At 51.6% G+C, this 17,458-nt stretch overlaps 1 protein-coding gene across 1 annotated transcript in view; it reads left to right on the plus strand.

Moving 5' to 3' along the window:
* Positions 1-17,458, plus strand: part of Mroh7 (maestro heat like repeat family member 7) — a 45,298-nt gene that overhangs the window by 8,333 nt on the left and 19,507 nt on the right. The window contains exons 2-13 of the mRNA XM_041653025.1: positions 1,008-1,072; positions 5,330-5,413; positions 6,567-6,646; positions 6,916-7,045; positions 8,812-8,907; positions 9,693-9,797; positions 9,920-10,055; positions 12,918-13,030; positions 13,808-13,984; positions 14,353-14,507; positions 16,716-16,854; positions 17,034-17,224. Of these exons, the coding sequence (XP_041508959.1) occupies positions 1,008-1,072; positions 5,330-5,413; positions 6,567-6,646; positions 6,916-7,045; positions 8,812-8,907; positions 9,693-9,797; positions 9,920-10,055; positions 12,918-13,030; positions 13,808-13,984; positions 14,353-14,507; positions 16,716-16,854; positions 17,034-17,224 (1,471 nt within the window). The remainder of the gene's footprint in view (positions 1-1,007; positions 1,073-5,329; positions 5,414-6,566; positions 6,647-6,915; positions 7,046-8,811; positions 8,908-9,692; positions 9,798-9,919; positions 10,056-12,917; positions 13,031-13,807; positions 13,985-14,352; positions 14,508-16,715; positions 16,855-17,033; positions 17,225-17,458) is intronic.

Raw genomic sequence — 17,458 nt, forward strand, 5'->3', positions numbered from 1 at the left:
TTCTTCCATTCTCCTCGGAGCTCTCCTTGTTTTCTGGGGCCAGAGTCCCAGGCTCAACCTAGACTTTCCTGGGACCTGCCTTTCCTCCCAGGAGCCTCTCTGTTTTCAGTGGAGAATAGTAGTTAGAAGCCAATGTCTTGGACCAGTTGTGTTCTCTTCCCTTTGGCTCAGCCCTCTTGCATCCTCTGGCAGCTAGACCAAGTTCCTCCTGAATCCCTGCTCGCCCAGACCCTGGTGGCTTTGACCTCAGATGGATAGAGATCTGTTCTCCTTCAGTGTCCCCTTAAACAGAGGCACTTATTGGCCCTCATCAGCTAAGTACCCATCCCTCCTGGTCCTGTCAATTAGGGGAACGGGACACTCTAATTGGCCAAGCTTGGATTGCAGACCAATTCCTCTTTGAAAAGAAGAATGGGTGGGGTGTTTACTTAATTGCTGGGAATAGGAACCTACAGGAAAGAAAGGGGCTCTTTCACCCAAAGTAAAGCAAGGGATCTGGGCTGAGAAAATAGCACTCAGCCACAGTAACAAGGGTTTATCAAAGGGATAAGCCCTGAAGGACACAAACAGCCTGTTCTGGGCCGAACTTGTGCTTTCACTTATCCCGTAGGCCAGGAGAAGTCTTTGAGAGGTGTGGCAGGCAGGGTGAGGCCTGAAAACGAGATCCCTAGGGCATAGTGGCTGGAATAGAGAAAACCACCTGACCAGAAGCTTGCCTGGAACTGGACAGAGGCCAGTAGAGACAGACCTGGGAATGGAGGAGAGCCGGGGAGATAAAGCTGGACAGGTGGACAGGGAGACTGACCAGGCAGGGCCACAACACACGATCAATGACAAGGAGTTTCACTGAAGGCTTCTAGGGAGAGTCCACGGCAAGAGCTGATTTACATTTTCAAGCTTTGTGGGTCTGGTGAGAGAGTGAGGACTGGAGAGGAGAGATGGGAAGATGGCTTCCTGGGGATACCATGCTCTACTTTTCCCTCTTTCACCGAATCTGTGACGTGCAGGAACCTCTGAAGATGGGAAGGTCAATGTGCCAGAGGACAGAGACGATGGCAACAAAACAGCTCTGGTACGCTCAACTGTTGGTCCCTTCCCTCTGTCCCCTCCCTTCTCCTTCCCCCCTCCCATCCTGCCCTCCTTGCCCATCCTCTTTTTGGGTAGAGTCTTGCTGTTTAACCTTAGCTGGTCTGGAACTTGATATGTAGAACAGGTTGGCATCGAGCTTGTAGCAATCCTCCTGTCTCTGCCTCCTGAGTGGTGGGACACCAGGTACGCGTCACCACACCCAGTCCTGGCTTGGCCCCGCTCACCCCTCTGCTCCATCTCTGCTTCCTCCCGGGAGCTCTGCGCTACCTGATGCACTGAGTGGTCACCAGCCCCTCTTGTTGCTCATCCACCTCCATTTCAGTTTCCTTTGCGCCACTGTGACCAAAAGACCCGACAGAAACAGTTCAAGGGGGGAAAGGTTTATTTGGCTCACGGATTCAGAGGGTGTCAGTCATCCCAGCGGGAGGCGGGGCGGAGCAGTCGGTTTAAGGCTGTGGGAGTGTGTGGCAGATACCGCACTTCCAGAAGAAGCAGCGATGGTGCAGCAGGAAGCAGACCATACCCCTAACACTGTTCCCTAGTGATTGACTTCTTCCATTCAGGCCATGCAGCCTAAAGGATCCACAGTCTCTCCTTACAGTGTCAGCAGCTGCAGACGGAGCATGTGGGAAACATTTCAGATTCAGACCCCAGCAGTCTCTCCCACTAGAGTCTTCCAAAGAAGGCCAGGAATCTTTGTCTTACAGCCGAGCCTTCAGGAGGCAGAGTAGTGCTTGGCAAGTAGGTTCTGAATAAAAGTCTTTATTTTTTTTCAAGACAGGGTTTCTCTGTGGCTTTGGAGCCTGTCCTGGAACTAGCTCTGTAGACCAGGCTGGTCTCGAACTCACAGACCTCTGCCTCTGCCTCCCGAGTGCTGGGATTAAAGGCCTGCACCACTATCGCCAAAAGTCTTTAACAGCTGAATGACTTGTGGGAGGGGCTCTGAAAGGGACAGAAAGGCTAAAAATAGTCTGGACTGTATAGCAGAAAAGGCCAGGCCAGTAGGGGCAGACAATTGTGTTATACACGTATGGATGTGGTGGGATGGTCTGCAGTCAGGAGCAGTCTCCTCCTCTAGAGAGTGGGCCTGTGGAGTTGAAGTGAGGCCCTTTCAGACCCAAGCTCAGGGCCAGTACAGGGAAGGCAATCCCTGCCCTCATTCAGCGAGCTTGACAGGGCTCTACAATGTGCCGGGCGCTAATTCCAACTCCAAGCACAGAATAGTGACCTGATATTTTAGGCTGGGTCAATAGACACTTCCCCTTATGTTGGAGGCCAGCCAAGACAAAAATACCCTCTTCCAGAGTGGAGGCATGGGAATTTAGAAATATAGTAAAGAATACAAAGAGCGAACGAAAATAATAAAATGCAGAAACATATAGGATGGTATAGGGAGGGAATTTCAGTGAGTACTGAAAATTCACCAGTGTTTGATTTCCAACTGGTTAATATACCCCTGACCCTAAAACACAGAAGTAAAACAAAAGACTGCATTGACATACAAATTGAAAGTCGTGGGCTATATTCATCGCTGGTGTCCTAGACTCATGACCTAGACCAAACACTCTGTAGGCAAATTCCACCACTCCCTGGGTGGAATCCCAAGTTATTTTCACAAAGGGAACTGGAACTTAGTTGGATTCTTAGACTTTTGTTTTAGGTAGGAACCAACTACTTCCCTATTTCAGGAGCACAGGTCTGACAACTAGGTACACCTGTGGACAATAGCCTCAAGAGAGCAGAACCCTGATTCACAACTAGGTGGGACCTTTGCTTGAGTTAGAAGCTCAATGACCTTGAATGAACTAAAAACCAGTTCCAAACTCTCTGACCTTTGGCCTCTTTGGGCCTCCACACCCTTACTCTTGTTACTCAGAATTAAGCCTGACTGTCCACTCATGAGCGGCTGTCCCTGGCTATTCATTCTATATTTATATATAGGTATATATTCTATATTTATTCTATACTGGCACCCTTCCCCCTTTTCAAACTGCAATTAATAACCCAAAGCAGTTCAGTTCAGTCTGCTGCTGGGGAGGAAGGATTCCCAGGGTGACCTTCTCTTTGCTGCTGTTTGACTGAATTCAGCTGGGTGGTTCATCTGTTCTACATTGTACAGACAGATCTCTTAGGGGGCTGAAACTTGATTGTCCCTTATTCACGAGGCTCCCTGTCTGCATGGGCTCATTCCTCCTTAGTCTAGTCTGACTTTCCTTCAGCATGATGTCTGGGTGGCAGAAAGGAGGAGCGTGTGCAGGGGTAAACACTGACACACGCTCCTTTCACAATAGTCTGAGCCAGAGCTGGAGAAGATTCTGTCGATTGATGGGACAAGCAGGAAAGAACTTTTTATAATGGATTAAGTAAAAATGCTGCAGATCCCCCAAGTGGCAGGCAGTGGGCACCGGGTCCCGAAAGCAGCCAGTCCCAGGCAGGCACAGCGCAGTTCTCCAAGTGGCAGTGAGTCCCATGAGGAGAGACAGACAGATGATGCTACGAGACCATGCCACAGGTCTCCAAAGGCAGCTGGTCCTGGGCAGGGAGCCACTTGGTGGGCAAGAGACATGGATAGGTGAGGTTGGATATTTATTTAGTGGGTTATGGAAGGGAAGGGGAGAGGGAGTAAGGAGAGAAGGGGGAAGAGCAGAGAGAAACAGAGAGAGAGACTGAGGGGGGGGATGGGGAGAGAAGGGAAAGAAAGGGACTCAGGCTGGAAGCTGAAGATCAGCTGCCTCAGGGGATGGGGGAGGGAGTGGGTGTGACTTGTCTCTTAAAGGGACAGAGCAGACCGGTACACTTGTGGCCATCATTAACATTCCATAGTCTGCATCAGATTAAGGTGGCTTTTTTTCTTCACTGTGTAATGTTAAGCTATTCATTTCATATGACCCTGTTCTTCCTCCTTAAGATGATGGGAATCAATAGGTTGACACAGGCAAATGGGCTCCATCTCTCACGTAGCAGAATGCCTTAACTGGACTGGAACTTACCAAAAGGCTTAGGAAGAAGTGTTACTGGTGGTAGACTTTCAGGTTGAGGTCTATGGACCCTTAAGGTCTGTCCTCCTTTAGTTGATTAGAGAGGGAAGGTGCCTTATAGTCCCTCAAATGCAACTTCAGGAGCCATCCTTCCCATCACTAACCATCACTAATCTTCTTCTTTTTTTTTTTGTTTTTTTTTTGTGCGGGGGTGGGGAGGGGGGTTTCGAGACAGGGTTTTTCTATAGCTTTGGAGCCTGTCCTGGAACTAACTCTTGTAGACCAGGCTGGCCTCGAACTCAAAGAGATCTGCTTGCCTCTGCCTCCCGAGTCATGGGATTAAAAGCGTGCGCCACCACCTGGCTCTAATCTTCATATATACCCAGACACCCCCTGCAGAAACATGTCCCTTCTCTTGGGCTGTGATAGCTTTAATTGTCAGCTTGATGTAACCAAGAATCACCTGGGAAGAGAGTTCCAGAGAAAGTGTCTAGACCATGTGTATATGTCTTCAAGGGATTATCTTTTTTTGATTTGTACTTTTTATTGATATTTATTGAGCTCTACATTTTTCTCTGCTCACCTCCCTGCCTCTCCCCTTCAAACCTCCCCCAAGGTCCCCGTGCTCCCAATTTACTCAGGAGATCTTGTCTTTTTCTACTTTCTACTTCTCAAGGGATTATCTTGAGTACATCAGTTGGGTACTGGCCCACTGTGGGTAGCATCATTCCCTAGGCAGGGATCCTGGACTGTCCCGAGAGGGGGAGAGAGGAGCTGAGCACTTGATTGCCTATGGGTGTCATGTGACCATTACTCTAAAGCTTCTGTCCTGTGACTTCCCCACCACGATGAATGGTACCCTGAACTGGGAGCCAGAATAAATCCTTTCCCCTTAGGTCGCTTTTTGTCAGGGTGTTTATATTCGTTTATTTACTTTGGGTTTTTTTTTGAGATAGGGTCTCTTTGTGTAGCTCTGGCTGTCCTGGAACTTGTTCTGGAGACCAGGCTGGCTTCAAACTCACAGAGATCCACCTGCCTCTGCCTTCTGAATGCTGGGATTAAAGTTGTATGCCACTAGGCCAGGTTTTGTTGGAGTATTTTATCACAGCAATCAGAAAGCAAACCTAGACATGGACCGATGCCAGGGTTGGGTGGCTTGGGAGAGCTGCAGGTGCTGGGTGACCAGAGGGTGCTGTCCATGCTGCTCAGATGGAGGGCAGGACTCAGGGAAACCCTGTGGTTCTGCTTCCATGGCCCTGAAGGTAGAAAACACCATTGCTTTCCAGAAGGATCAGGACCTGATAGAAACGAAAGGAGAAAAGGAGACAATGGTGAAGATGATGATGGTATGGGAGCCACAGGCCCAGTGCTGCGGGGGTGGGACTTCCGGAGAGAGCTGGGAGGGGGATAGGAGCAGGAGGCAAGCCTCTTGGGCTTGAGGCTCGGTTCTACCTCTCACTGCCCCTCCTACCAAGAGGGAGCATGAACAAGTTATTTCCCTTTTCTGAGCCTTACTCTTCTCATCTCAGAAATGGGTATGATCATGCCTAGCTTTGCTTGTGGGAAGACACGACCCAGGGATTAGCCCATTGTGAAGTCTATGCAGCTGAGAGAAGCTGCTGTCAACTCTTTCTCCCCCTCCCCAGAGATCCCTCTTGGTGGGTAACTTCAGAGAGCTTCCTAAAGCAGCTTCCTCTTAACCATACATCACTCACCATGGGGGCTTTCACAGTTATATTTGGTTTTGTGGTTCTTAAGAGAGAAAGGGGCTAGAGGGCTTAGCCTAGACAGTGGTGTTTGCCTCACAAGAAAGAGTTCCTGAGTTTAAAGCCCAGGACATACATAAAAATCAGGCATGGTATTTAGACACACCTTTATAATCCCAGCGCCGAGGAGACATAAAGGGCGCTCTGGTCAATCAGACCAGCCTAACTGACCCGCTTTGGAACCCAAGAGAGTTCTTGCCTCAAAACCAAGATGTGTGGCTCCTTAAGAATGATACACTCTGGTCTCTGCATACATGTGCACGTGAGCACACACACACACACACACACACACACTCCTCACATACCCATCTGCCCATACACGATGCATAAGAAAAGAAACTTTCTCCCTTTGATTAGCTGACGTTAATTGAACACCTACCTTGTGTAGTTGTTAGATGGCAAGTGAAAAGTAGGAGGATGTTTGAGGAATTTGACTGGACAGCTCTCAGTGGCCACGCCTGGTGCTTGTTACGTGGGTCAGTTCCACGGTTTAGCTGTCAGTCACAGAAAGGGTACCATGGGGATGGCCATTACTGAGCTCTCCACGTGGGACGCGCAGATCAGGGCACTGAGGGTTGAGTGGTCTTGAGAGCTTGAGGTTGGTCTAGGCGGTAGCTGGCTCTCCTACCTGTCCACTGGGAGAGTGTGCCCAGGTCCAGAGCCGGCATGACCTGCTGTCTGAGCCTGGGAGTCAGCCACAGCTGCCCTCACCGGCTTTGTGCTCTCCACCCAGAGACAGATTCAGGAAGAGCCTGTGGATTCCCTTTTGAGCCCTGTCCGCCGGCAAGCCATGGAGATCCTGGCACAGCTGAGGTACCCACCGATTGTGTGTGTCTCTCTCTCCTAAGCTCTGCTCCTTCTCCTGAGTCTCTGTCCACTCGGAGCCATTCCCTCTCTCCCTGCCCTGTCTCCACAGAACAGGTCACCTCCACGCTCTTGCTCGCCCCTCAACTTGTCCCAGGTGGCCTAGCTGAAACAGTTGCCCTCTTCCCCACTATGTCCTTGACCCCTCCTTCACTCCACCCCTTGCATTCTCTCTCTCTCTCTCTCTCTCTCTCTCTCTCTCTCTCTCTCTCTCTCAGTCACACCAAGCCTGCCCTGAGTATGCGGGACAGGGTGGAGCTGGTGAACACCTGTGTGCGGAGCGTGTTCTCCCTGCCCTCGGTGCGAGCCATGCAGGAGAAAGACGAGGCCAAGGCAGAGGTCATCCAGGTGAGCCCGCTCCTCCTGGTGGGTCTTTAGGTTGGGGACAGAAGGGACAACTCGCAGGAATGAGTAGGGGCTTTCTATAATTAGTCCGCCGTGAGCCCCCCCCCCCCAGTGTGTCCCCCAATCCTTGACTGTTGGAATCACTGGAGTGACTCACCTCTCCTGTGTCAGCCTGAACAGGTGCTCGATAACCGTTTAGCAAATGAGGGAACTATTACATTAGTGACTCCCTAAGAGGGCGTGTCCACTTGTAAGCCCTGTCCTGTATCTGGGATGTAGACAGAGGCTCCAGAGTCATAAAAAGGGGCCAGGTTTAGAGGGTAGGACCAAGGACTGGGCCGTAAGGAAGAAGACTGGGGAAAACTGGGCAGAGATCTGGAGGAACAGAACCTCAAAGAGGGTTTGGCAAGCATCCTGAAAGCCTCAGCAGAGTTATTCCTGGAGGTACCAGTGGGGTGGGCCTCAGCTGAAGGATACTGTAGGATGCAAGGAGAGCTAGGGTCAGGCGGGAGGTTGGGTGAGAGGAAGCCCAGCTGTTCCATCCCCCTTTTACTCAGCAGGTGTTAACCGTGTCCCTGGCCACATCACTATGGCCATCTTGTAGCAGTGGGGATGGGGTGGGGGTGGGGAGAGTGCTATCAAAGAATCAGTCAAATGCAAAATCTCAGGGGTACCAAAAGGAGTGTGGATGAGGGACATGGCCTAGGGAGGGTGGGAGATGTTGTGATTCCTTGAAAGAGGGTGTTATAAAGAACCTGTCCAGAACCCGTGCCAACTGCCAGGACGACAAGAGGCAGTGTGACTGGAGCCTGAAGGGTGAGACAGGAACTCTGAGAGCTTAGGATGGTAGGAGTCAGACCACACAGAAAGATAAACTCTGGGTTCTCAAGTTGGTGCCTTGTGGGGACTCAAGGTCACCACCAGAATCCTTGCTGTGGAAAGAACAGGCTCTCTTGTAGTTACGAGTATTGCCGGCAGAGGGCAGTAGTGTCTAATAAGCAGCAGCCATAGAAGCAAGCGGGTTGTAGGGCTTGCTTAGTGGTTGAGGTGTGATCCTAAGGGCCACTGACTCTAGAGTGTGTGAAATTAGGAAGCTGGGATAAGGACAACCCAGGGAATAGACTTCTGGAAGCCCGCAGAAGGAGAGCAGGTAAGAAAGAGAGGGTCTTCCCTTAGCAGTCTGAGCTCCACCACTCAGCTTTGCTTGTCCTCATGGAGCAACTGTGGGACTGTAGTATAGGAAAATAAGGAGGAACCTGGGCAAGGCAGAGATGGCTTCCCTAAGGGTGGCCTGGGATCTAAGGGGGTCTGGAAGTAACAGGAAGCAGAACACTTTGGAGAAGATAAAGCCAGATAGGCCTGACAGTTCTCCAGCCCTAAGTCTTTGTTCCTTGCTGCGAGACCTTGGATAGGTGTTCCCGGATCTGTAAAATGAGAAAAACAATTCAAAGACCAAGTGATGGAGGATGCTCAAATCACCAGGCACTTGTCTGGCGCGTGCCAGGCAGCGAATGCCAGGCTTTTCTGCTCATGCCCCCGCCCCTGGGAAGTCCGGGGATACTAATTTCCAATTTGTTGCTAAATAAACTCGATTCCACAGAGAGGAAGTAATTTGCCTACTACTGTATATTAGGTGAGGCACAGAGATGGGACCAGATACAGTTTTTGTGTGTCCAAGTGCACCCTCCTCCAGGACCAACCCAGGGGGTGTCTGGGGCTGGCAGCTTTGCTGGGAGCCCCCAGCAGCCCTGTCCTCTTTCTGTCCACAGACACTTTACCACCAGACCTTAGATTCCTTGCAGAAACTGCTCAATGCTCTCTTTATCGAAGACCCTACGCCCGCGGGACTGAAGAGCATCTTGGAGGTGTGCGGCACGGTGGCTGGGGAGGGAGCGGGGAGGCAGAGGGAAACAGGAAAACTTGATAGAAGTGGGAGGTGGAGCCCAAAGAAGTGACTTCAGGATACCAGCTCAAATTCGAGCTCTGCTTCCTCATCGTATTTTATACTGTTTTATTGAGTTTTTGATGATACTGGGGGTTGGACCTAAGCCCTCACACCTCCTAGGCAAGCTCTACCTACTGAGATACAGCCCCCCCTTTTTTTCTTTTTGGTTTTTCGAGACAGGGTTTCCCTGTGTAACAATCATAGCTGTCCTGAAACTAGCTCTTGTAGACCAGGCTGGCTTCGAACTCACAGGGATTCACTTGCCTCTGCCTCCTGAGCGCTGGGATTAAAGGTGTGCGCCACCACTGCCTGGCACCATAGCTCTTTTTAAAACTTTTTTATTTGTAGACATTGTCTTAGTGAGCTGCCCAGTATGATCTCCTGAGTAGCGGGGGTCACAGGCCTGGACCTCTGCCCTTGTGCTCCCTACAGCCATCCCTTGCAGCTCCTGCCCTTGCCTCCCCCCCCCCTTCCTCCATCCTGACCCCTGTTGCTGTCCCTTCCATGCCTCTTCCTTGACCCCTCTCCCTTCCTCTGGTCTGAGTCCCATTCTCAGCTCAAACCCCATCTGTCATTGAGCCACCAGAGAAGGAGAACTATGGCTAATTGCCTTCTTCTGGAAGATTCTTGCAAGCTATTGGCTTACCTGTTGGACAGTAAGGGCTGGCAGTCAATGGCAGCAGAGTCTCTCCCTTGTCCCCATAGCCCCTAGGGCCCTGGATGAACTCTGGGAAGGCCCATGAGCGAGCACGGGCTGTGAACAGCAACATCTCTGTGCTGAACCACACACTCGTGACCCTGCCTTTCTCCGTGAGTGTTCCTGGAGGGGTGGACACGCTGGGGACTCTTCTCTGCTGATCCGCTGCTGTCAGGGCAGCTTGCCCTGCACTATATAGCTACAGAGTCCCTCCCTGTGGTTATGACACTAACAGATGTCCTCAGGGTTCCCAGCACTGGGTCTGCTGCTGGGGAGGCTCCTTCTTCGTATCGGGGATCCTGATGAAGAGAACGGCCGGGAGGCTCTGGACGGCATTGCCATCCTCTACACTATCCTGGATCTCCAGAAACGTATGTCCCAAGCAGCTGCAAAACTAGAGAGGGGAGCTTGGTGGTCCAGTTGGGCAACTGGAAGAAGGGCAGCAAGGGTCACGTAGGGATTGGGAGCTGATGTGAAGCCCTTATCTCCATACAAACTAGCTTTTATTTTGCATGTTTTGTTTTAGAGACAGGGTCTTAACTATATAGCTAGCCTCTCAAGTACTGCCCTGTCTAGATAGCAAATTCATATTGATGGAAGCCACCCTTCATTAACTGAGCTTTTCTGTATTGTTCCAACCTTAATTTCTCCTTCTCATGGTACCATGGGTATCTAGGCATTATAGATGACTTCTTCTTTTGTCTGTCGTTCCTACTAGGTTGTAAGGTCCTCTGTTGGTCCCGAGTGTAGTCCTGGCCTGGCATATGACCATATTCACAGACTATGCATTAGGAACTAATGAAGGCCAGGTCCTCCATTAGAATCTGGAGCCTGTTAGTGAGAGACCGTCCTGAGATTAGGCTTCAGGGAGCCTGTGAGATGGCATGAGCCTACCTCTCCCTGGACTGCCCAGTGCCAGCTGCCTCCAGCCTCTGGCCTCTCTTTCTCCTTCGTCCTGACTCTATCTCAACCAGGAAACTTTGGCTGGTCACTCAGACTCCCTGACTGTGGAGGCAGAGTGGCCTGTATAGCAGACCTGGCTATGACACTCGACTTTCCCAGCTGGGTAGCCTCAGGACAGCACTTGCCTTGCCTAGATTTCCTCATCTGTACAGGGTTATGGTAGAGTGTAATTCATAGCTTTTTTGAAATATTAAATGCTATTTTTCGTAAGAGCACATGGAAAGACCAACTCAGGGCTCCATGTCATAGGCCCTTATCACACAGAACTTTCTCCCCCCCCCACCCCTGCTTCTGGGATCTGTCTGGGGTCTCTGATCTTTCTTAGTCCCAGCATTTGGGGCAATGTTTCCCGAGATATTCTTCCACTGACTGGGGTTCATGACCCTTCAATGGTAGTCTACAATACTGATTGGCCCTAGGATGGGGACAGTACAGACCAAAGGGAGGCTGCCAGAGATGGCTGGAAATGGAGGACGTCCAGTTTAATTTGAATGCAGATGAACAATGAGTCACTTTTCAGGTATCTGAGTATGATCTGTCCTGCTGAAACCCAGGTTGATCTGAAAGCCCCCGGCCACAGTCACTCTGGAGGAGGGGGACATGAGCTTGGATTGGCAATCTGTGGAAAGTACAAGGCTAGCCTGGAGCTGGCTCTGCCTGGCCACAGAACCCCAGGCCCTTCTGCCTCTGTTCACTCACACTGCCTCAGCGACCCTTTCTTGTGCCCAGGCTTTGTGCAGACTGAATGGCTCCAGGAAGGACCCAGGCCTGGCTCCGATGAAGGCATAGTCCCTAAATGTGTTTCCTTTCCCAGAAGACCAGGAGGCTCTCTGTGCCAGGCACTGCCCGAGCTCTGGGGGCACAGCCTCGAGAAGAGAGTCATTAAGCACCTCTCTCTTTGACTTACCTTCTTGTTGCCAGGAGACAGATAATAGGCAAAAACAAACAAGTAAAGCACAGAGTAAGTTAGATACAAAGGGAACAAAAGCAGCAGAGGCTGGAGAGACCGGCATTCGCTAATGGTGTCACCAGGGCTGGGCCTGGCGGCACATAGTGACAGTACCAGCACTGGATGGGAAGGTCGAGGCCATTCTGGACAAGAGACCTCGCCTCTGGAAACACACACAATAGACCAGATATGGTGGTGCACAGCACTAGGGGAAGAGAGGCAGGGACAGAGGCCTTCAAGCCCTCCTCTGCAGCAGAGAGAGCTGGAGGCCAGCCTGGGTTATGAGAGCCCCCGTGCCTCAAGAAAACCAAGCCTAAGTAACAATAAGCCGACAAAATAAAAACACTACCTAAACACAGGAACAGCTCAAATCCAAAAGAGGATTGCAAAGCTGTGGGTATTCAGTGAGTAAGTGCTTGTCTGGCATGCGTCAGGCCCCGGATTCTATCCAAGAACTGGAAACAGGGTGAGGCAGATGTGGGGGCTGCACCCTTTAATCCCAGCACTCTGGAGGCAGAGGCAGGTTTGTGAGTTAGAGGCCAGCCTGGTCTACATAGTGAATGCCAGACCAGCCAGGGCTACATGGTGAGGCCCTATTTTAAAAACCAAAACCAAACCAAACCAAATCAACCAACCAACCAAACAAAAAACAATTAAAAAGGGGAAAGAAAATCCACTGGCTACTAGAATAGCATAACAAAATGAAATAGATAATGCCTTGGGCTGAAGCAGCAGGGGCTCTTGCACACTGCTCGGGGAGACAGGGCTGGGAAATGGTCTAGCACGTCTCAGGAGGGTGAGCCCGAACCTACTGTGAGTCGGGGATTTCTCCCCTGGCGCATCCCTGGCAGACGTGTCAATATGTTCACCAGGAGACTTGCTGTGTGCCCACAGCAGCACAGGGTAGGAGGGCTGGAAGTAGCCTAGAGGTGCATGCCAAGTAAGACAGGCATGCACGCTGCAGCCCTCCTAGCGTGGGAAACGACCACACTGTGAATGAATGAGAATAAGTACCGGCGGCTGCAGGGTGAAACCATCCACAAGGGATAATGTTTTGCGAGTCCATTGATGAGAAGTTCAAAAGCAAGGCCCTCTACCTAGGGCCTCGGAAACCAGAACAGTTGTTGCTCTGGGTGCTGAGAGGGATCAGAGGAGGGGCTCCTGGGGGGCAGGCTGGTTGTGTTGTTTCTTGGCTTGGGTACCAGCTGCCTGTGCCTGTTCACTATGTGAAGACTGACTGTGCGGATGATGATGTGGGCTTGACAGACAGTTCAAAGCAATGGTGGCGTCAGGGTTCCTCAGAAGGTGTCTTCTCCTGTAGGAACCAAGGACAAGGAAGACACCAACAAGAAAGAGCTGTATGAGAACAACAAGCACTTCCTAGGGCCCTACAACCCTGTCAGCCCATGCCAGAACATTCTGCGTGTCATTGCGGTGATTACCAGTGGTCCCGGCTCCCAGGACGGGATGGGAGGGACAAGGGGTTGCCACTAGAAAGCATCCTAGGAAGGAAGCCTTCTCAGGTGGCACAGCCTTCCCAGGTGCCCTCCTCTGTCCTCTCTGTTCTATTTATGAGCTGTAGTGAATATCTGATATACAGGATATCTGATATGTGACCCTGCATATCAGATATTTACATTCCATTTCATAACAGTAGAAAAATTATAGTTATGAAGTAGCAGTGAAATAATTCTATGGGGGTTGCCACAACATAAGGAATTGTGGGAAAGGGTGGAAGCATCAGGGAGGTTGAGAACTGTTATTCCAGCCCATGACTTCCTTCTGCCGGGCGCTTGCCAACCAATTCTGGGGGCAGGGGCCATATTGCCCCTGTCCATTGTCCTCCCCTTCCTCTTCCTTCTCTCTCTCTCTTTCTCTCTCTCTCTCTCCCCCTCCCTCCCTCCCTCCCTCTCTCACTTTTCCTTCTTTTAAAGATGGAGCCTTGTTACCCTCCTAGGGCTACTCTCAAACCCCTGGGCTCATGTAGTCCTCCTAACTCAGCTTCCTAAGCAGCTTGAGCTACAGGAGCACCTTAGTACCCTGCTGTCCCTCTGACCTCGTCAGTGGGTCTAACATGCACGCATTAGAAAATATGTGTGGTGCCCGGCACCAACCTTTCTCTTCGAGTTAGGTGGAGTCTATGCTTCTCTGTGTGTCTCAGGGGATCCGCCTTACGCAGGCAGTGCCAAGACCTCTCTACCCATATTTTAGGAATTTGGAGACTTCCTGGGGCCCCAGCAGGTAAAGGACCTGCTGTTAGCAGCCTTGGAAGGCCTGAAGGACATCTCAGAGGCTCAGGGGAAGGACTCGGGGGAGATGATGCAGCTGGCCTCGGAGGTCACACTCAGTTCTGTGCTGGAGTGGTATCGTCACAGGGCGCTGGAGGTGGTAAGGCCTCTTGGAGGCAGAGGCCCGGATATCAGACTGGGGGAGTCCCCCGGGATCCCGCTTCTACTGGGATAGCCTGCCTGCCTGTGGGCCGGGTTGGAACTGAGCGCTGGGTTAGGGAGGAGGAGGAGGCACCAGCCCTGAGTGGGGACGTCAGTTAGGGGTCTGTCTCACTCCAGGGGGAGTAGCAGGCCTCTAAACATCTCTCCCCACTTCTGTCCTGTCCTGTGCTTCCTCTCCCTGTCTCTTTGGTCCCCTTCTGTTACTGTACCCTACGTCCTTCGTCCTTCTGCCATCTACCCATGCTTCTTGTCCCCTCTCTTCTTCTCCTATGAGTCTGCCTTCCCCCTGCTCACGGCGGCCTCCAGATTCCAGAGATCATGCAGGGCATCTATATGCAACTGAGCCACATCCAGGAGCCGCGGGCGCGTGAGGTGGCCCTGCTGCCCATCTCCTTCCTGGCCAGCTCCTTCATGACCGAGGTCGTGGTGGCCCTGTTCATGTGCCCCCTCCCACTGGACAGGTACCAAGCAAGGAGGCTTCCATCTTCTAGATCTCAAAGGCTTGAGGCTGTCCTGTCCTAGGCTGAGACACTCTTGTCTAGAGAAGCCCCACCCTTCCCTGCTCCTACACTCTATGGTAACGACAGCCAGCCAGGCTCTACCCGAGCATTGCTGGATATATACTGAAAGTCCAGTCTCTAATTCCTAACTCAGCGCTGGTCTCCAGAAGTTGAAGTGAGGCTCTGGAGATATGTCTTGGCATCTATACTCGTTGAGGTATTGCTAGTGTGGGGATCTACACTCAGATCCGACTAACTCCAAGGCCTGGAGCTCTTTCTTTAACGGTAGCTGCTGGTCTCGGGTAGCTCATGTGCCCTCTCTGGTCTTCAGCTTTCCCTTAGGAAAGACTGCTTCACAGTGTCAGTGAGCAGAAGGCAGCTCCCCACTCGCTGCCTCCATGGAGGTCCTTGTCTGGGCTGGAGAGGAGCCTAGCCAGATGGTGACAAAGGACAAGTCTTGCTTCCATTAGCCTGTTGGACAAGCCCATCTATTGCTCCTTTGAATGAATCGGGAAAGGGATTACATAGGATGGTTGATTCTGAGGAAATGTGGAAGAATATGCCGAACTGTGCAAGAGGGGGTGTGCCCAAGGAGCAGGTCAGTCACAGAGTCAAGATCAGGGGACCCTGAGGGCCAGCTATTTAGCCCAAGAAGTTAACCATTATAGCGCATTATAGCTGTACTGCCCACCAGGGGGAGCTCTTCTCTCTCTGTCTCTCTCCTCCCCTTGTCTCCCTCTCCCTTTCCCCCTCTCTCTGTCTCTCTGTCTCTCTCTCTGTCTCTCTCTCTCTCTCTCTCTCCTTTCTCTCCCTCTCCCTTCCTCCCCTCTGTTTCTCTCTCTCTCACACACATACAGAGATGGGAACACACATGAATGGGTAGACAGTGACAAGGAGAAGAGGAAGGGGGGGGGTGTTGTTCATTATATATCCCAGACTGTCCTCAAACTCATGGCAATCTTCCTGCCTCCTACTTTCAGGTACTGGAATTACATTAAGGTCTTTTTTTTTCCTTTATGCAGTGCTGGGAATTGAACCCAGGGCCATGGTATGCAAGTGCCCTATTGCTGAACTACAGCTACAGGGGGTTTCTTTTGTGAACCACTCAGTCACTAGGTTACCAGGGCTGCCCTTGACTTGATGGCCCCATTTATGATCCCGAGAGTGAGGGCTTCTATTTATTCCCTATATGCTTCCCAGGTAAACCTTGGCTGTGAGGGTAGGAGAGCCAGGGGACTCAGAGGGACCAGAGTCTCTTACAGGATCCTTGTTCTCTGCATCTCTGCAGTGATGAGTCCAGCCACAAGGGTCACAGTCCTTGGGAAGCCCCATGCTGTTCCATTGGTTCTTATAGTTAATGATAGTTCCCCCTGATCCAGATGTTATATATACCAGGCAGCTATAAACATGACCATTTTTACCCTAAGCAATGTTGCCTAGCAACGTAGTTAAAATACTATCTTTATTGGGTTTCCAGGAGAACAGAGCTGGGAAATGAGCGGAAGGTTCAGATGCTCCGGCATCCAGGCAAAAGGGTTTCAGTAACCCTTTAGCTCACTGCCAAATGCCGAGAGTCTGCCCTGGTGCTGCTGCTCCTCTTGCTGGCATAGCTTTGTGCAAAGGGCCTGGAGTTTGCTTCCTGGGAGTCTGGAATAAGGGCAAGATCCAGGCCCCAGAGGGCTCTGTGACCTCCACTCCTGCTCTTAGGAGACAGCTTCGGAGTCATCGGGTGTGGCCACATCTTACCTCTGCAGCCTGTTAGCAGCAGCATCTTGGACTGATGGTTTTACCTCTCCAAGCCTCCATTCTGCCTTTGTAAAATGGGAATAATGTCCTTTATTATTGGGCGAGAAGTCAGTGACTTGGAGCGTTTCCAGGCGTCTGCGTCTGTATCCTCAGAGATTTGCTTGGTGCCTGGTACACGATGCCCACTCTAATGAATGTTTGCCCAGTGACACATTACATGAGGATAAAGCACTGGGGCTGAAACCTGCAAACGAGGTTCTCAATCACTGCCAGCCTCCTGCCTCATGGAGAATGCTTTCAGGGCCACTCCTTGCGGGTGTGCTCCTGGATACCATTTCATTGGCCCTGCACCCCAGCCCTGAAGCCATTGGCATCAGGTGGCCCCTGCCTTACCAATCACTAACTATCCCCCCTCCTCCTTAGCAATGGGGCAGAGATGTGGAGGCAGCTGATACTTCGAAAGCCCAGCTGTGATGTCCGAGACCTGCTGGATCTGCTCCTGACTAGCCTGAAGGAGAAACCCATCACCAAGAAGGGCCGGGCCTCCATTGTGCCCCTGGCGGTGAGGACCAGGCACCTGCTTTCCTTCCCTTTTACCCCACTCAGTTTGTTGGTCCCATCTGCTTTCCTTGACTGAATTAGTAAACCAGTCCCAGCCTCTCAGAGCAAGAAGCTAGGCTACAGCCAGCGGTGCTGAGAGGATGAACTGGGTCAAGCCACTGGCCTCCCCTCTACCTCTAGGCAGCCAGTGGCTTGTGTGAGCTCCTGTCCGTCAACAGCTGTGTGAGCCGTGTGAGGCGCATCTACCCTCAGCTGCTCCTGGCTCTGCTCATTCAGGTCCATTATCACATTGGTCTCAGCCTGCCCAGCCGCGTGGCTCCTCGGAAGGATGCAAAGGATGACACGCAGCCTCCTGTCTTCTTACCTGTATGGTAGGCCCCATTGTCTGTCTACCTTCCTTTCTTCTTACCTGTATGGTAGGCCCCATCGTCTGTCTACCCTGCTGTCCTGGCAGTGGGGAGTCCCCCAGACATCTCATACATGGATTATGTTCCAACCAATAGGAACATTGGTGGGTCTGTGATACACATCTAATACGAGCAAGTCCGCTGGGGATGGCAGCGGGTGAAGATCCCCGGACCACTCATCCTGTCACGCTACCATGC

The sequence above is a fragment of the Microtus oregoni genome, unplaced genomic scaffold (assembly GCF_018167655.1).
Source record: "Microtus oregoni isolate MIOR12 unplaced genomic scaffold, Mior012 000005F_ref0000423, whole genome shotgun sequence".
In the NCBI taxonomy this organism is placed as follows: Eukaryota; Metazoa; Chordata; class Mammalia; order Rodentia; family Cricetidae; genus Microtus; species Microtus oregoni.